General features: G+C 45.0%; 1 protein-coding gene across 1 annotated transcript; it reads right to left on the bottom strand.

Annotated features, from left to right (window-relative positions):
- Positions 1–242: 242 nt before the first annotated feature.
- On the bottom strand, positions 243–20,555 carry TEX30 (testis expressed 30). Its single transcript, XM_040421984.1, has 5 exons — positions 20,412–20,555; positions 6,740–6,976; positions 5,450–5,501; positions 3,416–3,618; positions 243–760 (listed from the first exon to the last, which is right to left on the bottom strand). Exons 1-5 carry the CDS (start codon positions 20,427–20,429, stop codon positions 587–589), a joined length of 684 nt encoding a protein of 227 aa, XP_040277918.1. The 5' UTR covers positions 20,430–20,555; the 3' UTR covers positions 243–586.
- Between the last annotated feature and the right edge of the window lie 5,159 nt (positions 20,556–25,714).

The raw sequence follows: 25,714 nt of genomic DNA on the forward strand, positions 1-25,714 counted from the left end.
CACAAAACACGGACACGTTCGTGTGCATGCTTCCATTTTTTTTCACGTCTATAAAAATGTCCTATCCTTGTCCACAAAATAGACAAGAATAGCACATGTTCTATCTTTTTTTTGCAGGCTAGCAGAACAGACATACAGAAGTGCTGTCCGCATTTTTTGCAGCCCCCACTGAAATGAATGGATCCACAAAAAATGTGGATCAGATGCAAAGCAAAAATAGGTTTGTGTGCATGGGGCCTTAACCCACCCGTACCAAACTGCATAGTATAATCTCTAAGTATATATGTATGGTCTAGATCACAGATCAGCAATCTCCGGCACGCCGGCTGCTGTGAAACTACAACTCCCAACATGCACATTTACTCGGCTGTTCTTGGAACACCCATTGAAGTGAAAGAAGGATTCTGGGAGTTGTAGTTTCTGAACAGCTGGAGGTTGCTGATCCCTGGTCTAGAGCAATCCACTGCATCTTGATGTGTCAGGATTCACAGATCCACTGATGGTTCTGTGAATCCCCATCATTTCACCAGTTACGCACAGTCTGGATGCCATTTGCAGTGCGTAATCTTTGAAATGTGCAGAGCGATCAAACTGCGTGTAGTTTCACAATCTGCTGAATCCACAAGAAAGTCTTTTCATTCATTTCAGGCAGCACATCTTTCAGCGTTTTCCCTTTGGCTGTCAGTCCATGATTTGCATTCTCAACCCAGTGGATCTGTACAGGAGCTTTCATTTTACCGACAACATTAGTCATCAAGGTCTAAAACAGGATTGAGATAAAAAAAGGTAGTGAATACAGAGGAGATGGCATTGCTTCATCATAGTGCAGTATTACATCTTGTCGCAGTACACCATCATGTGATAAAGTCATATATATTTACATAGTCTAACCATAGATGGTCCATGGACAGTTACCTTTTCTAGGAATGCTCACAGATGTATATGTGAGAATGTATGAGGAAATTAACTAACAGTCTGGGTCTTAGAGGACATCTGTCAGCAGACTTGTCCCTATGACACTGGCTGACCTGTTACATGTGCTCTTGGCAGCTGAAGGCATCTGTGTTGGTCCCGTGTTCATATGTGCTGCATTGCTGAGAAAAATGATATTTTAATGTATGCAAATGAGTCTTTAGGAGCAATGGGGTCGCCATAGTTTCTCTTAGACTCTGCTCTCTCTGCAGCTGCCAGACCCTCTGCACTTTGACTGACAGGGAGCTGCAGAGACAGCAGAGCCTCTAGGTGTAACGGCAACGCCCCCATTGCTCCCAGAGGCTCATTTGCATATATTAAAATATCATTTTTCTCAGCAATGCTGGCACATATGAACATGGGATCAACACAGATGCCTTCAGCTGCCAAGAGCACATGTAACAGGTCAGCCAGTTTCATAGTGACAAATCTGCTGACAGATGTCCTTTAAGGCCCCTTTACACATTCCAATCAATTATCAGGAAGAAGCATTCCTAGGAACACACGTTCCCGATAACTGCCCTCTGTAAAGGTGCCACCAATCACCCAACGAATGAGTGAACACTTGCTCATCGGGTGAAAGAATTCTTGATGCAGACACTAAGATCATTTCTGGACAGCAAATCGCCCTGTGTAAACAGCAATCTGCTTCCTGGAAACAATGAATCTGTACGAGGACGAATGATCACAGTAGCAATCGCTTCTCCCCAAACAGTGGAAGCGATGGCTTCATGTAAATGCAGCCCTCACCTCCAAACACAATCAGGCAATTATCAGGAACAAATGGTTCCTTCCTGATAATCGCCTGCACAGTCATACCTGTGTAAAGGGGCCTATAGAGGGGTATTCCAGTAATAACAAGTTCTCTCTTATTCACTGGATAGGGGCTAAATGCAACATCAGTGGTGGGCCAACTGCTGGGACCCCAACAGATCATGAGAACTGGGGTCCCATGTCACCTGTTTGAATGGAACGGGAGTCAAGTGTGCATTCTGCAACTCCAATCACAGTCTATGGGTGTAATAGATCTAGCAGTACAGTTCTTGTAATCAGTGGTGGTGATAAGGTGAGACATTTATATCTTGGGACAACCCATGGGAAAATTGTCATTTCAGAAAACGTCTGCTATGTGACATCTGACACAGTGATGAAGCGTCAGGGAGACACCAACCGTTGTTGGGAGGAGCGCAGGACTTCTCACACTACCTGGATTCAGATTTTATGATGGAGATATAAAATAAACTTTTATTTGGTGAGCGTCATGGATATTATTATTTTTAGAACTCCACCAGAGATACAGGGGAAAATCTATCAAAACTGGTACAAAGGAACACTTGCTTAGTTGCCCACAGCAACCAATCAGATTCCACCTTTTATTATTCAAAGCTCCATTGACAAATTAAAGGATCAATCTGATTGGTTGCTATGGACAGCTAAGCCATTTTCCTTTGGCACCAGTTTTGATAAATTTCCCCCATAGTGTGTTGGTTACAGAGGACACTACACATATGGCAAAGCAATATCTGAATGGTTTTGATCAGTGGGGGTCTGATTGATGAGACCCCCACCAATCTCTAGAATGATCTAGGATAGCAGAAGGGGAGCACAGAGTAAGGCCTCCTGCACACGGCCGTTTTTTTTTCCCGTTTACTGGCCATTTTTTTCGTTCCGTATACGGAACCATTCATTTCAATGGTTCCGCAAAAAAAACGGAATGTACTCCGTATGCATTCCGTTTCCGTTTTTCCGTTCCATTCTAACATAGAACATGTCCTATTATTGCCCGCAAATCACGTTCCGTGGCCCCATTCAAGTCAATAAGTCCGCAAAAAAAACGGAACACATACGGAAATGCATCCGTATGTCTTCCGTTTCCGTTCCGTTTTTTGCTGAACCATCTATTGAAAATGTTATGCCCAGCCCAATTTTATCTATGTAATTACTGTATATGCCATACGGAAAAACGGAACAGAAACACAACGGAAACAAAAAACGGAACAACGGATCCATGAAAAACGGACCGCAAAACACTGAAAAAGCCATACGGTCGTGTGCAATAGGCCTTAATGTCAATTTTTTTTCTTGAAGCAGAGGGTTGCTTTAACTCTGCTGAATGAGCGGTTTCATTTTGATGTGGAGCTGAAGAGCTGTGTTGTGTGCTTTGACTAATTATCAGTTGCCCTCGCCTTGCTGCTCCTCTTCCCCTCTCACAGCATCCAGTCTCACATATCATGCAGTTGCAGCTCCCCCTTCCCTCTCACAAACAGTCTATAAGTAAGGAAAGGAGAACTGTCGGCTACAGAAGGGTAATAATATATGTATTACTAATTTGTGCAAATTAAATGACAACTATATCTACTCTAATTTATTACAGTCAGTTAATGACCAACCTTTACATAGCTTTACAAACACCATATAATAGATCTTCAAGAAATGCAGCTACCTTGTCACACATCTCATCTGCTGACCCAGAGATGAACAAGGCTGGTTTTGTTATCAGTAACAGATCTTCATCTCGCAGCTTGCTTTTTGCCTTGGGAGGGTGTAGAGGATATGACAGACAGATCAGGCCCTGGATAAAGGAGTCCTCTTGTTCACAAGCAGTTCTCATTATAGAGGCGGCGGCACGAGAGCCCATCGATCGTCCTGTGTGACAGACACAATATACTTGGTAACTGCCCAAACGTCACTGTGATTGCTTGCTATACTATTAGGGTGCACTCACCCTGCGGAAGTGGCAGAAATGTCAGCGTCTGAGAGTTCCATTCTCCTGAATGGGGCTTGCAGAAATCCGTGTGCTTGCTGCCCCATTCAAATAAATGGAACTGATTTTCAGAAACAAAATCAGCAGTGTGTGAAGCCAGTCTTATAAACTTTACCTTGGCTATTACATTTACTACAGTACTTGCTCTCGTTAAAGAAATGATGTGGAGCATCACTAGTCAAAAATACAAATACAGTACTTATATAAAGCACTAAAAAAAGACCCCACAAAGTCTGACAGGGGTCATATAAGCTAGTTTCACGCTAGCACTTAATATCCAGCAGGTTGGGAAGGGGGGGATGAGTGACTCAATTAGAGCTTTAGCCTGCTAAGAGCTCATTTGCATCCCTTTCTTCCCAGAATTCCAGAGGAGCTTGTATGGCCTATAAGTCTCCTCCCACTGATTAAGGCGCTCTCCCCAAGGAGAGATCAGACCCCAGAGCATCAAACATGACACTGATAAGTGCAATGCTCTTCTGTGGGCATCTTCATCTATCAAGAGAACATTAGAGCTGTTATACTGTTATCCTAATTCCACGTATACTAGCAAATGAGATCTCTCACAGAAGCAGTAAACTAAAAATGTATTACCTATCTGCATAGGAATTTTATCTCTCTGTGCTGACTGCCACAGGATAATATTTTGTATTTGATTTCCATTAATACAGTACTGGCAAAAGGAAAAACAGCCAAAAATGAATATTGAATTAAAAAATGCCCTTTTATTATACAATAGTTCTTTGTTATACAAGTGTTCTGTTAAAGGGGTTTTCCGAGATTTTAATACCGACAACCTATCCTCTGGATAGTAGCATCACAGCCTCGGTCACGTGGCCTAGAAGCAGTTCAGCCCCATTCAAGCATGATACTGACCACAGTTGCTATACAATGTACGGTGATGTGCTTGGTAAGCTGCACGAAGGCCACGGCGCTCACAGGACCGCCAGTGCCTTCTCATACAGCTGATTGGAGGGGCTCCCGGGTGTCGGACCCCCCCAGAGGATAGGTCATCAGTTAAAATATCTTAGAAAAGCCCTTTAAATACACACATTATATATGTAAAGTATATCAGTATTAAAGGGATTCTGTTATGAGATTTGATAACATGAATCCTAAACTGCCCTTATTAAACCTGCTTGTGGCTCTATTAGCCCAAAAAACTGGTTTTTATAGGCTGTCACTCACCTACCTAAGGTGCCCAAGGGGTTTTACGTTAGCCCAGGGTGCCTGCCCGCACCCCTCGCCGTCTGGTGCCCAGCACCGCCTTCCTCACCTCAGCCGGCAGCGGCTTCGTTGAGCGAAGTGCGCATGCGCATCAGGCGGCGCATGCGCACTTCGCTCAACGAAGCCGCTGCCAGGAGTCCGCGGCGCATCAGGCTGAGCCTAGTGCGCAGGCGCCGGATCTAGCAGAGGGACGGGAGGATTGCGGAGGCGGGGCTGAGGTGAGGAAGGCGGCGCTGGGCACCAGACGGCGAGGGGTGGGGGCAGGCACCCTGGGTTAACGTAAAACCCCTTGGGCACCTTAGGTAAATGAGTGACAGCTTATAAAAAACAGTTTTTTGGGCTAATACAGCCACAAGCAGGTTTAATAAGGGCAGTTTAGGATTCATGTTATTAGTACGGACCTGGCCATATGTTTAGCTTATAGGGCTCAAATCTCATGACAGAATCCCTTTAAAATCTCGGATAACCCCTTTAAGTAATAAACCTCACCTGCAAGAAAGACACCAGCAACTTTATATTCTTCATTAGACTTCATGTAGGTCTAGAATAAGTGCAAACAAAATGTTATTTCCCTATTAGAAAGGAGTGTGTATATACAATATAATGCCTTCTCACCCACATAACACAAATACTGTACAATTATCGCTATGTTCATATCTGAGCTGGAGGCAAAAATAGTGGCTAGATGCAAAACATCCATCGTGTGAATAAACCCTTAAAAGGGCCTTCTGAGATATTTTTACTGATGACATATCCTCTGCATAGGTCATCAATTTCTGATCGGTGGGGGTCCAACACCCGGGACCCCTCCAATCAGCTGTAGCGCCACGGCCTTCCCTCTGTTCACCAAGCACAGCGCTGTACATTATATAGCAGCTCTTGACTGGGGCTGAGCTACACCTAGGCCATGTGATGTGAAAAGACCTAGGCATAGCTGCGAGTGCCGATGCCTTCTCAAAAAGCTAATCAGCGTGGGTTCTGGGTGTCGGACCCCCACTGATCAGATACTGATAAGGGTACTTTTACACTTGTGGCACAGTGATCCGGAACTGCCTGCCGGATCCGTCAAAACGTATGTCAACTGATGGCATTTGTAAGACTGATCAGGATCCTGATCCGTCTTACAAATGCATTGAAATGTCGGATCCGTCTTTCCGGTGTCATTTTTTTCAGCCTGCGGTATTTTGAATGCCAGATCCGGCACTAATTAATTCCTATGGAAAAAAAATGCCGGATCTTGCATTCTGGCATGCAGTTTTTTTGGCCGGAGATAAAAACCGCAGCATGCTGCGGTATTATCTCCGTCCTGAAAAGGCAAGAAGACTGAACTAAAGACATCCTGATGCATCCTCAACAGATTGCTCTCCATTCAGAATTCATGGCGATAAAACTGATCAGTTCTTTTCCGGTAAAGAGCCCCTAGGACGGAACTCAATGCCGAAAAAGAAAAACGCTTGTGTGAAAGTACCCTAACCTATGCAGACGGTGCCTCCACTGTATACTGGAGATCAGGAGGAGTTCCCAACATATACACTGTATAGGCATACCTCGCCCATAGGCTTCCATCAGAAGAAAGTAAAGGATGACAGGATTCCCTGTGTTTTCCTGACTCCGAGAGATCTTTACATGGGATTCCCTTCACTGTAATTCAAGTCAGAAAATGGAGCCTGTGGCGGCTGCATCTGGGCACATACTGAATGCGGCCAAACACTCGCTGCGTCCATACTGGAAATATGGGGAAAGCCACGTGACGTGAAATCTGATCAAGGATGTACATACCAGCGCTGTACTGTAAGCCTTTGTTCTGTATACTAAATTAAGGCCTTTACATGTAAATCTCAGACACAGCAATCCATGGGAGGCCAGGTAATTTGCCAAAGACACCAATTGTGGGAAATTCATGTCACCTCCAGTGCCATGGGTCAGAATAAGTCCATATCTAACTCCACTGTGGTCTCTAGGTAGAGAAAGCATTGCATCCAGGTGTTTCTCACCAAACGGTATTGTCATCTTCTCCTGAAAACACAAACATACAATAAAACTCCCACCTTCCCCTAAATACAAGGTCACACAGTATTACAGCTAGCAATGTACTGTAGGTGGCTCCATCACTGCTTCCAGGCAGTAGGCCAAGGCTTTCCATCCATAGGGATGTGCTGATGGAAGATGCGGGCAACAGGAGACAGAGGACAATTTCAGAAAGAAAGTATACCGTATTCCAAGGTTTTTGGGGGGCTGGAGGGGTGGGAATGTTAGGGGCAGGAAGAACACATTTTTGTGAAGTTCTCCCAAATCCCACTCAGCACAGTTAGGGCTCATGCACACGAACATATTCTGTTCCGTTTTGTTTTTTTGCGGACCGCATGTGGGACCATTCATTTCAATGAGTCCGCAAAAAGAAAAGGGAAGGTACTCCATGTCCTATTATTGTCCGCATTTTGGACAAGGATAGTACTGTTCTATTAGGGGCCAGCTGTTCTGTTCCGCAAAATCCGGAATGCACACGTACGTCATCCGTATTTTTGGCGGATCTGTGTTTTGCGGACCGCAAAATACATATGGTGGTGTGCATGAGGCCTTAAAGGGTTTTTCCAAGATTCAGATAGGTCATCAATATCAGATCAGCAGGAGTCGGACACCCGGCACACCTGCTGATCAGCTATTTGAGGTGGCTGCACCTTCCCAGCGGCCTACCAAGCACAGCGCCGTCCACTGGATAGTGGCTGTGCTTGATATTGCAGCTCAGCCCCATTCACTAGGTCCCGCGATACCACTGGCCTAGGAGCCACTCATCGGAGCACCGCAGCCTCCTCAAACAGCTGATTGCGGGGTGCCAGTAGCCAGACACCCTGAGGATAGGTCTTCAATATCTGAACTTTGGAAAACCCCTTTACATATTTTAGGGCTCATGCACTCGACCGTAGTTTTGCGGTCCACAAATTGCGGATCTGCAAAACACGTATACTGGCGATGCCATGTGTGTACTGTATTTTGCAGAATGGGACGTCCGTTGCGTGTGGCATGGAACAGACATACAGATGCAGACAGCACAGTGTGTGAAGTGAATAGGTCTGCATCCGACCCGCAAAACATGCAGAATGGCTATGGACAAAAAAATACATTTGTGTGCATGAGCCCTTAGTAAGTACTCACATTTCCCAATGCATTTCTTATGCAACTATGTTGTGCCATTCCTCTGTTATTCCTGCTAGAAGTTTATGAATAAAGATCCACCTGGGTGTTACCAGTGGGATGGGCTGTCACTGGCAGCACTGACTGAACAGTAGCAGACTGTGCAGGGACACACAAATGGACCATTATTCATAACTTTCTACTAGGAATAACACAAAAGAAGACCTTTCATGGGTCCAGACATTATGAAATAAGTAGGGGGTTGTGTAGGGCATAGTCCATGGATGTAATATCGCTTACTAGTGTGTCTGTCCGGCGCTCCGTTCCCCCGCTGTGCCCCCGTTCACTTTGCCCGCCTGGTATGGTAATGAATATCATCGGTACAGGGAGGAGGAGACTACCCTGTTTCTCAATGGGCGTCTCCTTCTCCCTGGCTGTAGCGTGGTCCAATCACAGCGTAGAGCTTCACAGCCAGGGAGAAGGAGACGCCCATTGAGAAACAGGGTAGTCTCCTCCTCCCTGTACCGATGGTACCCATTAGCATACCAGGCGGGGCACCCAGACAAACTAGTAAGCGATAGTACATCCATGGACTATGCCCTACACAACCCATAATGTCTGGACCCATGAAAGGTCCTCTTTAAGACTAAATGCGTGATGTGGAGTAGAATGATTCGTAGGAGAGGTGACCGGTCCTCTGTAACACCTTGTATATAGTAGTATTGTACACAGTACAGTTATAGAACTAACATATACAATACAGTGTACGCCCGCGCACAATGCAGTAATGACGACACTGAAGACACTGGTGAGGATACGGCTACATGGCATAACGCCAGGATAGCAGATCAGCAGTGATCCCATAGAAATGTATAGGACTGCAGCATGAGTCAGGGTTGGATTTTTAGCGACTCGCGCTGCAATCCCATTCTTTTCTCTGCGCCCATGTCGCCTCGTAGCCGCACCCTAAAGGCACATTCATACTGCAGTGCAGTGATCACTATAGTCACAGGCAGTGCAAAAACCACTAACATAAGGCACATGGCAGTGGTGGATACTGGTCACACAGAATATGGTGATAGAATTACAGTCACACACACACTATAGTGCAGTGATTGGAACTTTACAGTGTCAGAGAACGGTGTATGTACAATCACACGTAACAGCAACAGTACAGTGCTCTGACGGTAATCATGACTTCTCGAGCAGTACAGTGTGGTGATGGGTAACAGTGAGAATGAAGTAGTGCCATCACCAAAATGCACTGTACTGAGGGTGAATGCAGTGGTGTCATTACACTGTACAGAGTGTGAATGCAGTGGTGTCAATACACTGTACCGAGTGTGAATGCAGTGGTGTCATTACACTGTACCGAGTGTGAATGCAGTGGTGTCATTACACTGTACCGAGTGTGAATGCAGTGGTGTCATTACACTGTACCGAGTGTGAATGCAGTGGTATCATTACACTGTACCGAGTGTGAATGCAGTGGTATCATTACACTGTACCGAGTGTGAATGCAGTGGTGTCATTACACTGTACCGAGTGTGAATGCAGTGGTGTCATTACACTGTACCGAGTGTGAATGCAGTGGTGTCATTACACTGTACCGAGTGTGAATGCAGTGGTGTCATTACACTGTACCGAGTGTGAATGCAGTGGTGTCATTACACTGTACCGAGTGTGAATGCAGTGGTGTCATTACACTGTACCGAGTGTGAATGCAGTGGTGTCATTACACTGTACCGAGTGTGAATGCAGTGGTGTCATTACACTGTACCGAGTGTGAATGCAGTGGTGTCATTACACTGTACCGAGTGTGAATGCAGTGGTGTCATTACACTGTACCGAGTGTGAATGCAGTGGTGTCATTACACTGTACCGAGTGTGAATGCAGTGGTGTCATTACACTGTACCGAGTGTGAATGCAGTGGTGTCATTACACTGTACCGAGTGTGAATGCAGTGGTGTCATTACACTGTACCGAGTGTGAATGCAGTGGTGTCATTACACTGTACCGAGTGTGAATGCAGTGGTGTCATTACACTGTACCGAGTGTGAATGCAGTGGTGTCATTACACTGTACCGAGTGTGAATGCAGTGGTGTCATTACACTGTACCGAGTGTGAATGCAGTGGTGTCATTACACTGTACCGAGTGTGAATGCAGTGGTGTCATTACACTGTACCGAGTGTGAATGCAGTGGTGTCATTACACTGTACCGAGTGTGAATGCAGTGGTGTCATTACACTGTACCGAGTGTGAATGCAGTGGTGTCATTACACTGTACCGAGTGTGAATGCAGTGGTGTCATTACACTGTACCGAGTGTGAATGCAGTGGTGTCATTACACTGTACCGAGTGTGAATGCAGTGGTGTCATTACACTGTACCGAGTGTGAATGCAGTGGTGTCATTACACTGTACCGAGTGTGAATGCAGTGGTGTCATTACACTGTACCGAGTGTGAATGCAGTGGTGTCATTACACTGTACCGAGTGTGAATGCAGTGGTTTCATTACACTGTACCGAGTGTGAATGCAGTGGTGTCATTACACTGTACTAAGTGTGAATGCAGTGGTATCATTACACTGTACTAAGTGTGAATGCAGTGGTGTCATTACACTATACTGAGTGTGAATGCAGTGGTGTCATTACACTATACTGAGTGTGAATGCAGTGGTGTCAATACACTATACTGAGTGTGAATGCAGTGGTGTCAATACACTGTACCGAGTGTGAATGCAGTGGTGTCATCACACTGTACCAAGTGTGAATGCAGTGGTGTCATCACACTGTACTGAGTGTGAATGCAGGGGTATCATTACACTATACTGGGTGTGAATGCAGTGGTATCATTTCACTGTACTAAGTGTGAATGCAGTGGTGTCATTACACTGTACTAAGTGTGAATGCAGTGGTGTCATTACACTGTACTGAGTGTGAATGCAGTGGTATCATTACACTGTACTAAGTGTGAATGCACATCACTGGGAAGGAATTCTCTGTAACATTGCATTCACCTACATTCCCTCTCAGTGCAGTGTGCTGATAATAACACTACATTCCCTCTCAGTGCAGTGTGCTAATAATAACACTGCATTCCCTCTCAGTGCAGTGTGCGGATAATAACACTGCATTTCCTCTCAGTGCAGTGTGCTGATAATAACACTGCATTCCCTCAGTGCAGTGTGCTGATAACACTGCATCCCCTCTCAGTGCAGTGTGCTGTTAATAACACAGCATTCCCTCTCAGTGCAGTGTGCTAATAATAACACTGCATTCCCTCTCAGTGCAGTGTGCTGATAACACTGCATCCCCTCTCAGTGCAGTGTGCTGATAATAACACAGCATTCCCTCTTAGTACAGTGTGCTGATAATAACACAGCATTCCCTCTCAGTGCAGTGTGCTGATAACACTGCATGCCCTCAGTGCAGTGTGCTGATAACACTGCATCCCCTCTCAGTGCAGTGTGCTGATAATAACACAGCATTCCCTCTCAGCGCAGTGTGCTGATAATAACACTGCATCCCCTCAGTACAGTGTGCTGATAATAACACTGCATCCCCTCTCAGTGCAGTGTGCTGATAACACTGCATTCCCTCTCAGTGCAGTGTGCTGATAATAACACTGCATTCCCTCTCAGTACAGTGTGCTGATAACACAGCATTCCCTCTCAGTACAGTGTGCTGATAACACAGCATTCCCTCTCAGTACAGTGTGCTGATAACACAGCATTCCCTCTCAGTACAGTGTGCTGATAATAACACAGCATTCCCTCTCAGTGCAGTGTGCTGATAATAACACAGCATTCCCTCTCAGTGCAGTGTGCTGATAATAACACAGCATTCCCTCTCAGTGCAGTGTGCTGATAATAACACAGCATTCCCTCTCAGTGCAGTGTGCTGATAATAACACAGCATTCCCTCTCAGTGCAGTGTGCTGATAATAACACAGCATTCCCTCTCAGTGCAGTGTGCTGATAATAACACTGCATTCCCTCTCAGTGCAGTGTGCTGATAATAACACTGCATTCCCTCTCAGTGCAGTGTGCTGATAATAACACTGCATTCCCTCTCAGTGCAGTGTGCTGATAATAACACTGCATTCCCTCTCAGTGCAGTGTGCTGATAATAACACTGCATTCCCTCAGTGCAGTGTGCTGATAATAACACTGCATTCCCTCTCAGTGCAGTGTGCTGATAATAACACTGCATTCCCTCTCAGTGCAGTGTGCTGATAATAACACTGCATTCCCTCTCAGTGCAGTGTGCTGATTACACTGCATCCCCTCTCAGTGCAGTGTGCTGATAATAACACTGCATCCCCTCTCAGTGCAGTGTGCTGATAATAACACTGCATTCCCTCTCAGTGCAGTGTGCTGATAATAACACTGCATTCCCTCTCAGTGCAGTGTGCTGATAATAACACTGCATTCCCTCTCAGTACAGTGTGCTGATAATAACACTGCATTCCCTCTCAGTACAGTGTGCTGATAATAACACAGCATTCCCTCTCAGTGCAGTGTGCTGATAACACTGCATCCCCTCTCAGTGCAGTGTGCTGATAATAACACTGCATTCCCTCTCAGTACAGTGTGCTGATAATAACACTGCATTCCCTCTTAGTGCAGTGTGCTGATAATAACACAGCATTCCCTCAGTGCAGTGTGCTGATAATAACACAGCATTCCCTCTCAGTGCAGTGTGCTGATAATAACACTGCATTCCCTCTCAGTGCAGTGTGCTGATAATAACACTGCATGCCCTCAGTGCAGTGTGCTGATAATAACACTGCATGCCCTCAGTGCAGTGTGCTGATAATAACACAGCATTCCCTCTCAGTGCAGTGTGCTGATAATAACACTGCATTCCCTCTCAGTACAGTGTGCTGATAACACTGCATCCCCTCTCAGTGCAGTGTGCTGATAATAACACTGCATCCCCTCTCAGTGCAGTGTGCTGATAATAACACTGCATTCCCTCTCAGTGCAGTGTGCTGATAACACTGCATCCCCTCTCAGTGCAGTGTGCTGATAATAACACTGCATTCCCTCTCAGTGCAGTGTGCTGATTACACTGCATCCCCTCTCAGTGCAGTGTGCTGATAATAACACTGCATTCCCTCTCAGTGCAGTGTGCTGATTACACTGCATCCCCTCTCAGTGCAGTGTGCTGATAATAACACTGCATTCCCTCTCAGTGCAGTGTGCTGATTACACTGCATCCCCTCTCAGTGCAGTGTGCTGATAATAACACTGCATTCCCTCTCAGTACAGTGTGCTGATAATAACACTGCATTCCCTCTCAGTACAGTGTGCTGATGATAACACAGCATTCCCTCTCAGTGCAGTGTGCTGATAATAACACTGCATTCCCTCTCAGTACAGTGTGCTGATAATAACACTGCATTCCCTCTCAGTACAGTGTGCTGATAATAACACTGCATTCCCTCTCAGTGCAGTGTGCTGATAATAACACAGCATTCCCTCTCAGTGCAGTGTGCTGATAATAACACAGCATTCCCTCTCAGTGCAGTGTGCTGATAATAACACCGCATTCCCTCTCAGTACAGTGTGCTGATAACACTGCATCCCCTCTCAGTGCAGTGTGCTGATAATAACACTGCATCCCCTCTCAGTGCAGTGTGCTGATAACACTGCATTCCCTCTCAGTGCAGTGTGCTGATAATAACACTGCATTCCCTCTCAGTGCAGTGTGCTGATAATAACACTGCATTCCCTCTCAGTGCAGTGTGCTGATTACACTGCATCCCCTCTCAGTGCAGTGTGCTGATAATAACACTGCATCCCCTCTCAGTGCAGTGTGCTGATAATAACACTGCATTCCCTCTCAGTGCAGTGTGCTGATAATAACACTGCATTCCCGCTCAGTACAGTGTGCAGATAATAACACTGCATTCCCTCTCAGTACAGTGTGCTGATAATAACAGCATTCCCTCTCAGTGCAGTGTGCTGATAACACTGCATCCCCTCTCAGTGCAGTGTGCTAATAATAACACTGCATTCCCTCTCAGTACAGTGTGCTGATAACACTGCATTCCCTCTCAGTACAGTGTGCTGATAATAACACAGCATTCCCTCTCAGTGCAGTGTGCTGATAATAACACAGCATTCCCTCTCAGTGCAGTGTGCTGATAATAACACTGCATTCCCTCTCAGTACAGTGTGCTGATAACACTGCATCCCCTCTCAGTGCAGTGTGCTGATAATAACACTGCATCCCCTCTCAGTGCAGTGTGCTGATAATAACACTGCATTCCCTCTCAGTGCAGTGTGCTGATAACACTGCATTCCCTCTCAGTGCAGTGTGCTGATAATAACACTGCATTCCCTCTCAGTGCAGTGTGCTGATTACACTGCATCCCCTCTCAGTGCAGTGTGCTGATAATAACACTGCATTCCCTCTCAGTGCAGTGTGCTGATTACACTGCATCCCCTCTCAGTGCAGTGTGCTGATAATAACACTGCATTCCCTCTCAGTGCAGTGTGCTGATTACACTGCATCCCCTCTCAGTGCAGTGTGCTGATAATAACACTGCATTCCCTCTCAGTACAGTGTGCTGATAATAACACTGCATTCCCTCTCAGTACAGTGTGCTGATGATAACACAGCATTCCCTCTCAGTGCAGTGTGCTGATAATAACACTGCATTCCCTCTCAGTACAGTGTGCTGATAATAACACTGCATTCCCTCTCAGTACAGTGTGCTGATAATAACACTGCATTCCCTCTCAGTGCAGTGTGCTGATAATAACACAGCATTCCCTCTCAGTGCAGTGTGCTGATAATAACACAGCATTCCCTCTCAGTGCAGTGTGCTGATAATAACACCGCATTCCCTCTCAGTACAGTGTGCTGATAACACTGCATCCCCTCTCAGTGCAGTGTGCTGATAATAACACTGCATCCCCTCTCAGTGCAGTGTGCTGATAATAACACTGCATTCCCTCTCAGTGCAGTGTGCTGATAATAACACTGCATTCCCTCTCAGTGCAGTGTGCTGATAATAACACTGCATTCCCTCTCAGTGCAGTGTGCTGATTACACTGCATCCCCTCTCAGTGCAGTGTGCTGATAATAACACTGCATCCCCTCTCAGTGCAGTGTGCTGATAATAACACTGCATTCCCTCTCAGTGCAGTGTGCTGATTACACTGCATCCCCTCTCAGTGCAGTGTGCTGATAATAACACTGCATCCCCTCTCAGTGCAGTGTGCTGATAATAACACTGCATTCCCTCTCAGTGCAGTGTGCTGATAATAACACTGCATTCCCTCTCAGTGCAGTGTGCTGATAATAACACTGCATTCCCTCTCAGTACAGTGTGCTGATAATAACACTGCATTCCCTCTCAGTACAGTGTGCTGATAATAACACAGCATTCCCTCTCAGTGCAGTGTGCTGATAACACTGCATCCCCTCTCAGTGCAGTGTGCTGATAATAACACTGCATTCCCTCTCAGTACAGTGTGCTGATAATAACACTGCATTCCCTCTTAGTGCAGTGTGCTGATAATAACACAGCATTCCCTCAGTGCAGTGTGCTGATAATAACACAGCATTCCCTCTCAGTGCAGTGTGCTGATAATAACACTGCATTCCCTCTCAGTGCAGTGTGCTGATAATAACACTGCATGCCCTCAGTGCAGTGTGCTGATAATAACACTGCATGCCCTCAGTGCAGTGTGCTGATAATAACACAGCATTCCCTCTCAGTGCAGTGTGCTGATAATAACACTGCATTCCCTCTCAGTACAGTGTGCTGATAACACTGCATCCCCTCTCAGTGCAGTGTGCTGATAATAACACTGCATCCCCTCTCAGTGCAGTGTGCTGATAATAACACTGCATTCCCTCTCAGTGCAGTGTGCTGATAACACTGCATTCCCTCTCAGTGCAGTGTGCTGATAATAACACTGCATTCCCTCTCAGTGCAGTGTGCTGATTACACTGCATCCCCTCTCAGTGCAGTGTGCTGATAATAACACTGCATTCCCTCTCAGTGCAGTGTGCTGATTACACTGCATCCCCTCTCAGTGCAGTGTGCTGATAATAACACTGCATTCCCTCTCAGTGCAGTGTGCTGATTACACTGCATCCCCTCTCAGTGCAGTGTGCTGATAATAACACTGCATTCCCTCTCAGTACAGTGTGCTGATAATAACACTGCATTCCCTCTCAGTACAGTGTGCTGATGATAACACAGCATTCCCTCTCAGTGCAGTGTGCTGATAATAACACTGCATTCCCTCTCAGTACAGTGTGCTGATAATAACACTGCATTCCCTCTCAGTACAGTGTGCTGATAATAACACTGCATTCCCTCTCAGTGCAGTGTGCTGATAATAACACAGCATTCCCTCTCAGTGCAGTGTGCTGATAATAACACAGCATTCCCTCTCAGTGCAGTGTGCTGATAATAACACCGCATTCCCTCTCAGTACAGTGTGCTGATAACACTGCATCCCCTCTCAGTGCAGTGTGCTGATAATAACACTGCATCCCCTCTCAGTGCAGTGTGCTGATAACACTGCATTCCCTCTCAGTGCAGTGTGCTGATAATAACACTGCATTCCCTCTCAGTGCAGTGTGCTGATAATAACACTGCATTCCCTCTCAGTGCAGTGTGCTGATTACACTGCATCCCCTCTCAGTGCAGTGTGCTGATAATAACACTGCATCCCCTCTCAGTGCAGTGTGCTGATAATAACACTGCATTCCCTCTCAGTGCAGTGTGCTGATAATAACACTGCATTCCCGCTCAGTACAGTGTGCAGATAATAACACTGCATTCCCTCTCAGTACAGTGTGCTGATAATAACAGCATTCCCTCTCAGTGCAGTGTGCTGATAACACTGCATCCCCTCTCAGTGCAGTGTGCTAATAATAACACTGCATTCCCTCTCAGTACAGTGTGCTGATAACACTGCATTCCCTCTCAGTACAGTGTGCTGATAATAACACAGCATTCCCTCTCAGTGCAGTGTGCTGATAATAACACAGCATTCCCTCTCAGTGCAGTGTGCTGATAATAACACTGCATTCCCTCTCAGTACAGTGTGCTGATAACACTGCATCCCCTCTCAGTGCAGTGTGCTGATAATAACACTGCATCCCCTCTCAGTGCAGTGTGCTGATAATAACACTGCATTCCCTCTCAGTGCAGTGTGCTGATAACACTGCATTCCCTCTCAGTGCAGTGTGCTGATAATAACACTGCATTCCCTCTCAGTGCAGTGTGCTGATTACACTGCATCCCCTCTCAGTGCAGTGTGCTGATAATAACACTGCATTCCCTCTCAGTGCAGTGTGCTGATAACACTGCATCCCCTCTCAGTGCAGTGTGCTGATAATAACACTGCATTCCCTCTCAGTGCAGTGTGCTGATTACACTGCATCCCCTCTCAGTGCAGTGTGCTGATAATAACACTGCATTCCCTCTCAGTACAGTGTGCTGATAATAACACTGCATTCCCTCTCAGTACAGTGTGCTGATGATAACACAGCATTCCCTCTCAGTGCAGTGTGCTGATAATAACACTGCATTCCCTCTCAGTACAGTGTGCTGATAATAACACTGCATTCCCTCTCAGTACAGTGTGCTGATAATAACACTGCATTCCCTCTCAGTGCAGTGTGCTGATAATAACACAGCATTCCCTCTCAGTGCAGTGTGCTGATAATAACACAGCATTCCCTCTCAGTGCAGTGTGCTGATAATAACACCGCATTCCCTCTCAGTACAGTGTGCTGATAACACTGCATCCCCTCTCAGTGCAGTGTGCTGATAATAACACTGCATCCCCTCTCAGTGCAGTGTGCTGATAATAACACTGCATTCCCTCTCAGTGCAGTGTGCTGATAATAACACTGCATTCCCTCTCAGTGCAGTGTGCTGATAATAACACTGCATTCCCTCTCAGTGCAGTGTGCTGATTACACTGCATCCCCTCTCAGTGCAGTGTGCTGATAATAACACTGCATCCCCTCTCAGTGCAGTGTGCTGATAATAACACTGCATTCCCTCTCAGTGCAGTGTGCTGATAATAACACTGCATTCCCGCTCAGTACAGTGTGCTGATAATAACACTGCATTCCCTCTCAGTACAGTGTGCTGATAATAACAGCATTCCCTCTCAGTGCAGTGTGCTGATAACACTGCATCCCCTCTCAGTGCAGTGTGCTAATAATAACACTGCATTCCCTCTCAGTACAGTGTGCTGATAACACTGCATTCCCTCTCAGTACAGTGTGCTGATAATAACACAGCATTCCCTCTCAGTGCAGTGTGCTGATAATAACACAGCATTCCCTCTCAGTACAGTGTGCTGATAACACTGCATTCCCTCTCAGTACAGTGTGCTGATAACACTGCATCCCCTCTCAGTGCAGTGTGCTGATAATAACACTGCATTCCCTCTCAGTACAGTGTGCTGATAATAACACTGCATTCCCTCTCAGTACAGTGTGCTGATAACACTGCATTCCCTCTCAGTACAGTGTGCTGATAATAACACAGCATTCCCTCTCAGTGCAGTGTGCTGATAATAACACTGCATTCCCTCTCAGTACAGTGTGCTGATAACACTGCATTCCCTCTCAGTACAGTGTGCTGATAATAACACTGCATTCCCTCTCAGTACAGTGTGCTGATAATAACACTGCATTCCCTCTCAGTACAGTGTGCTGATAACACTGCATTCCCTCTCAGTGCAGTGTGCTGATAATAACACAGCATTCCCTCTCAGTACAGTGTGCTGATAATAACACTGCATTCCCTCTCAGTACAGTGTGCTGATAATAACACAGCATTCCCTCTTAGTGCAGTATGCTGATAATAACACCGCATTCCCTCTCAGTACAGTGTGCTGATAACACTGCATCCCCTCTCAGTGCAGTGTGCTGATAATAACACCGCATTCCCTCTCAGTACAGTGTGCTGATAACACTGCATTCCCTCTCAGTACAGTGTGCTGATAACACTGCATTCCCTCTCAGTACAGTGTGCTGATAATAACACAGCATTCCCTCTCAGTGCAGTGTGCTGATAATAACACAGCATTCCCTCTCAGTGCAGTGTGCTGATAATAACACAGCATTCCCTCTCAGTACAGTGTGCTGATAACACTGCATTCCCTCTCAGTACAGTGTGCTGATAACACTGCATCCCCTCTCAGTGCAGTGTGCTGATAATAACACTGCATTCCCTCTCAGTACAGTGTGCTGATAATAACACTGCATTCCCTCTCAGTACAGTGTGCTGATAACACTGCATTCCCTCTCAGTACAGTGTGCTGATAATAACACAGCATTCCCTCTCAGTGCAGTGTGCTGATAATAACACTGCATTCCCTCTCAGTACAGTGTGCTGATAACACTGCATTCCCTCTCAGTACAGTGTGCTGATAATAACACTGCATTCCCTCTCAGTACAGTGTGCTGATAATAACACTGCATTCCCTCAGTGCAGTGTGCTGATAATAACACTGCATTCCCTCTCAGTGCAGTGTGCTGATAACACTGCATTCCCTCTCAGTACAGTGTGCTGATAATAACACTGCATTCCCTCTCAGTACAGTGTGCTGATAATAACACTGCATTCCCTCAGTGCAGTGTGCTGATGATAACACTGCATTCCCTCTCAGTGTAGTGTGCTGATTACACTGCATGCCCTCTCAGTGCAGTGTGCTGATAATAACACTGCATTCCCTCTCAGTGCAGTGTGCTGATAATAACACTGCATGCCCTCAGTGCAGTGTGCTGATAATAACACAGCATTCCCTCTCAGTGCAGTGTGCTGATAATAACACTGCATTCCCTCAGTGCAGTGTGCTGATAATAACACTGCATTCCCTCTCAGTGCAGTGTGCTGATAATAACACAGCATTCCCTCTCAGTGCAGTGTGCTGATAATAACACTGCATTCCCTCTCAGTGCAGTGTGCTGATAATAACACAGCATTCCCTCTCAGTGCAGTGTGCTGATAATAACACAGCATTCCCTCTCAGTGCAGTGTGCTGATAATAACACTGCATTCCCTCTCAGTACAGTGTGCTGATAACACTGCATCCCCTCTCAGTGCAGTGTGCTGATAATAACACTGCATGCCCTCATTGCAGTGTGCTGATGATAACACTGCATTCCCTCAGTGCAGTGTGCTGATAATAACACTGCATGCCCTCAGTGCAGTGTGCTGATGATTGCACTGCACAGATGAGACGAGTGCTCACACTGGGGGAACACAGCCACAGTACAGACAGTAGTCATGCTCAGACAGACATCCCTCCGACATGTACCTCAGTGTAATCCCCCATGGCTGCCACCACACGCTGTCCCCACACACATCTAGGGGGTCACTACACGGTGAGGGGAGTGGCTAGCACTTCTTTCCGGGTATGACGTAACTCCCAGGCACGTGGCTGCTGTGCAGACTGTGGACTGCTCGCTTCCTCTGCCGTCTCCTGTAGGATAGTCACAGGCAGCTGTGGCGGCTCCGAGCATTAGGCCTCAGTGCTCCAGTCCACTGCTGCCCTCTAGTGCAGGAGAAGCGGAATAACAGCGGGGCAGATTCAGCTGGGCTGCCTCACGTCATTTTGTGCATATTTTGGCTATAAAAACACCTAAGGATGATTTATTTTTTACACACAAATTGTTTCTGGCTTTTTTGGTAAAAAAAAATAATCCTGGAAACCACATGCATTTTTTAGGCTGGTGTTGCACATTTTCCTGGTCAGTTTTGTGATGGTTTTTGGTGCGCAATGCTGCCAGTGTTATCCAATACATTCCAGAACTGTAAGGGTTACATAGCATCATAAATCAGTATAATGCTATGTGACCCCGGCAGTGCTGGAAGGTCTGGAGCGTGACACTCGCTCGTCTGAAAGGGGCCTTAGCAACCAATCAGAGTTCACCTTTCATTTCTCAGAGCTCCTTTGTAAGATGAAAGGTGGAATCTGATTGGTTGCTATGGGCAATTAAAACAGTTTTCCTTTCCACCAGTTTTGATAAATCTCCCCCATTGTGTATCTCATCCACACGATACAGAAACAATCGGAGGAAATTGATCTGTAGTGTGAATTTGAAATCCGTAGCATGTCAATTTATGTTGCAGCAGATTTTCAACGCGGATTTCACTCTTTGCAATCCATAGGGTTTCAAATCCGTACTTTGGAAAATCCACACTGTATGAGCTATGGTGCAGATGACCCTGGAGAAACAACTTCTCTCTGTGGACTTTGGCTGATATTGCAGTGCAACCAGAAGGCCAGCGAGGTGTCTGCATGAAACAAGGCCCGTGTGGGAGCGTGAATTTGTGGTCTAAACTCTGCTCCTGTGACAGGACCTCACTGCATTCTAATTATTACACTGGCTGTAATGAATTGCACTGACGACATTATGTCAGTACTATTCATCACAGCCGGTCGGGCAATGACCCACAGCATTATAAATCATAAGAACGCAGTAAAGTCCTGCCACAGGAGCGCAGTTCCGTTCAGGAAATCGCACTCCCACAACTCGCTCATCTGAAACTGGCCTAAAACTACCTGCACATGGTGTGGATTCGGCTTACATTTTCCTGCATTTTCGGCCCCCACCAAGTGGATGACATATTCTATGTGGATAGGTTATCGGTATTAAAATCTCAGAAAAACCCTTTAACCACACATCTGTGTCCTTTTTGTGGATGTAAATACTTAGACGGTTTGCATCTGCAAAAGTCTGAGGTCAGGACATGTGATGTCTCCTTTTTTCTCACTGTGGTTGATCCGTGTTTTGTGTCTGCAAAAAAGCCAAGGTTTTTTTCTTTTTTTACATCATTTTGAGCCATTTTCTATGCAATGGATCAGTGAAAGACCAAACACAGATGCCATAAATGAGGCTGCCGGAGATAGCCGAGCGCTTGTACTGATCAGATACTAATCCCCTATTCTGTAGATAAGGGATAAGATGTTAACATTGGACAGCCCCTTTAAAAGACAGCACGGCCAAGATTAACCCGTAAAGATACCAGCGCCAAACTGGGACAGAAATCCCAGCGCCATACAGCTCCAGCGCTCTGATCGGGCGTTTCAAGTAAAAAAAAAAGCGTTCTTTTCCTAAAATAAAGTAACAACATTTTTTAAAAAGTAGACATTAAAAAAAAGAAAAGTAGACATTAGGTATCGCCGCGTCCTTATCGACCTGCGAACACCGTAAAAAATAAAGTCAAAAACGCAATTTTCTGGTCACCTTGCCTCACAAAAAGTTTAATACCAAGTGATTAAAAAGTCTTATGTACCCCAAAATGGTGCCAATCAAACTGTCATTTCATCCTCCAAAAAATGAGCCCTACCTAAGACAATCGCCCAAGAAATAAAAAAAAAATAGGGCTCTCAGAAAATGGCAACACAAAAACAAGATTTATTCTGTTCAAAAATTATTTCACTGTGTAAAACTTAAAGGGAACCTGTCACCATGTTCTGACATTTAAAACCGAATGTACCTTAATGCTTGTTTACCCTGATAGTTCCCAGCGATCGATCCATAATCTTCTCAGGACTAACTTGTCCAATTTTATCGCCCTATCAAGCTTTCCAGACTTTTATGCTAATTAACATAAAAGAGTCATATCTTACATGTTTGACCTGAGAAGAAATATATTTTCTCGGAGTCAAGCACCTCAGCTCCGCCTAAGAAACGCCCCTATAGATAAAATCTCACGCATGCGCAATATTCATTTCAGGCAGAACTTTGTTGCGCAAGTATTACATTCCAGCACGTAGTGGCGTGAGGGCGAGGGGACATGCACTAAACTATCTGATTGGTCTATCAAAGAAAGGGCAAGTGTGCGATTTTGGACGAGATTACAAGCAGTGAGGGCAGAAATTGTCTATCAACAAAGTCTAGGGGGAGGGAAATAGACTATGATGTGTGAGGGGAAGGAATTATTTATGCAAATGAGCATAACAGCGGGAAAGCTTTATATGGCGATAAAACCGGACAGGTTAGTCCTGAGAAGATTATGGATCGATCGCTGGGAACTATCAGGGTAAACGAGCATTAAGGTACATTCGGTTTTATATGTCAGAACATGGTGACAGGTTCCCTTTAACAAAAAAATAAATGATAGACATATTAGGCATCGCCGCGTCCGTAACAACCTGCTCTATAAAGATATATCATTTTATATGCCCCCTCAGGTGAATGCTGTATACTGTAAAAAAAGATAAAAATAACTATGCCAAAACAGCAATTTTTTCTAACCTTGCCTCACAAAAAGTTTAATACCAAGCAATCAAAAAGTCTTATCTACCCCAAAATGGTACCAATCAAACCCATAATAAATTCTTTAAGAGGTGTAGTTTCCAAAATGGGGTCACTTTGAGGGTTTCCATTGTAGGAGTACGTCAGGGTCTCTTCAAATGCAAAATAGTGCCTAAAACCCATTCTAGCGAAATCTGCCTCCAAAATCCAAATTGTTGTGTTGAGTGAACTTGTGTTTCAAGTTCGGCATACAAGGTTCAGGTTATCCGTTATCCGTTATGGATTCCGCTACCACGGACCATAAGGGTCCATTCACACATCCGCAACTGTTTTGTGGTCCACAAATTGCGTATCCGCAGAACACGGACACCGGCCATGTGCGTTCCGCAATTTGCAGACCACACATGGCCGGCACTATGATAGAAATGCCTATTCTTGTCCATGGCTGCGGACAAGAATAGGACATGCTCTATTTTTTTTGTGGGGCCACGGAATGGAAGTGCAGATGCGGACAGCACATGGTGTGCTGTCCGCATCTTTTGCAGCCCCGTTGAAAATGAATGGCTCTGCACCCCTTCCACAAAATTGTGGAACGGATGCGGACCCATTATGCAGACGTGTGAATGGACCCTTAGTTATGGTCCGTGGTAGAAGAATCCATAACGGAATTCTTACATAACCCGAACCTGAACCTTGTACGCCAAACTTGAAACACAAGTTCGCTCATCTCTAGTTGCAACCACAGGGGTGAATAAAGTGTTTTTCTTTTCACTCATTTTTTGTGAGAGTGCTGCCATTTTTTTAAATTCCTATATTGTCCTGGATTTATTGTCGGATCCACTGGCCTGCACCTACATATTTATATTTGGCCTGATGTGCTGCCATTGTTATATATATATATATATATATATATATATATATATATATATATATATATATATGTATATATATTCGGGTTATTCCTGCAGTATAGAAATCTTTTGCTAGAGCTAGTTGTGCATTGTGTTTGTCTGTGTATATATATATTACTCTTTTTGTAAGGCACGGTAACCAAAAAATGGCTGTTCTGGCACAGTTTTTATTTTAGTTTTTTACAGTGTTCACCTGAGTAGATAATGTGATATTTTTATAGAGCAGGTCGTAACGACGCGGCGATATCTAATATAAAAAAATTCAATAAAAAAAATCATGTTTTTGTGTTTCCATTTTCTGAAAGCCATATATATATATTTTTTTTTGGGCGATTGTCTTCAGTAGGGGCTAATTTCTGCAGAATGAGATGATGGTTTGGTACCATTTTGGGGCACATATTACTTTTTGATCGCTTGGTATTACACTTTTTGTGTTTTAAGGTGATACAAAAAATGGCTTTTTGGCATGGTTTTTATTAAAAAAAATTTTTATGGCGTTCACCAGACGGGTTAGCTCATGTTATATTTTTATAGAGCAGGTTGCTACGGATGCGGCGATACCTAATATGTCTGTTTTATTTTTAATAAATTTTGGTTTTACACAATAAGAGCATTTTTTAAACAAAAAATAAAAACAGTTAGTGTTTTTTTATTTTTTACATTTTTAACTAATTATATGTGGGGATATAGGAAGAAGTTAGATTTTTTTTTAACTTTTTCTTTACACTTTTTTTTTACTCAGACCCACTTGGTTCTTGAAGATCCAGTGGGTCTGATGCCTCTACAATACACTGCAGTACACTGTATAGTGTACTGAAATGTATTGACATTCACAGTAAGCCTGATCAGGCTCAGCTATACCATGGCAATCTGGATGGGGGGGTGGGGTTTGTTGCCATCCTGAAGGGGAGGGGGGTGACAGCTTGGGGGGGAGAGGGATGTAGAGCAGCGGCCTGATTGTTAGCCCCTTCCATACAGTGGTCCCTAGGGTCCAAGGCATGGAAGGGGTTATGTCTGCAGTTTGTAGCTTATCTAATTTCTTATCGGATCTTTATTTCCGGGGCCATTTGTTCCTGGTTTTATATGTGGCTTTTTCTTATGTTTCTGTATGCCCTTGTGTGTTGATCCCCCAGTCCTCTCCAGGGTTTTTATTCCTCACGAAAAACGGTATGTCTTTTTACTGCTGATTTTACATGTGATAATGTCTGTCCAAATGCTTATTCAATAAAGAATTTTCTATTTATCTATATGGTGGAGCCGTAGTTAAATTTTTTTGGGGTGCTCGTTTTGAATAGTGGAGGCTCTTCTCAGTATTTTTTCTATGACCCGGGGCTAAAAATTGGTGGGTGGTGCATATCTTTTAAGATCATCACTGGATCTGATTCATTTTTAAACATTTGACAAAGGCTACAGTATTTGTTACAGGAAGATGAAAGATCTCCTGC

Source organism: Bufo bufo, chromosome 3, assembly GCF_905171765.1.
Source record: "Bufo bufo chromosome 3, aBufBuf1.1, whole genome shotgun sequence".
Classification (NCBI taxonomy): domain Eukaryota; kingdom Metazoa; phylum Chordata; class Amphibia; order Anura; family Bufonidae; genus Bufo; species Bufo bufo.

What these genes read in the sequence shown, in the direction of transcription:
- TEX30 (XM_040421984.1), bottom strand. An exon ending in AGGCTTACAGTACAGCGCTG is followed by an intron (nt 5,502 to 6,739) that starts GTATGTACATCC and finishes CACTTATTCTAG; the next exon opens with ACCTACATGAAGTCTAATGA. An exon ending in TGCTGGTGTCTTTCTTGCAG is followed by an intron (nt 3,619 to 5,449) that starts GTGAGGTTTATT and finishes TCTGTCACACAG; the next exon opens with GACGATCGATGGGCTCTCGT.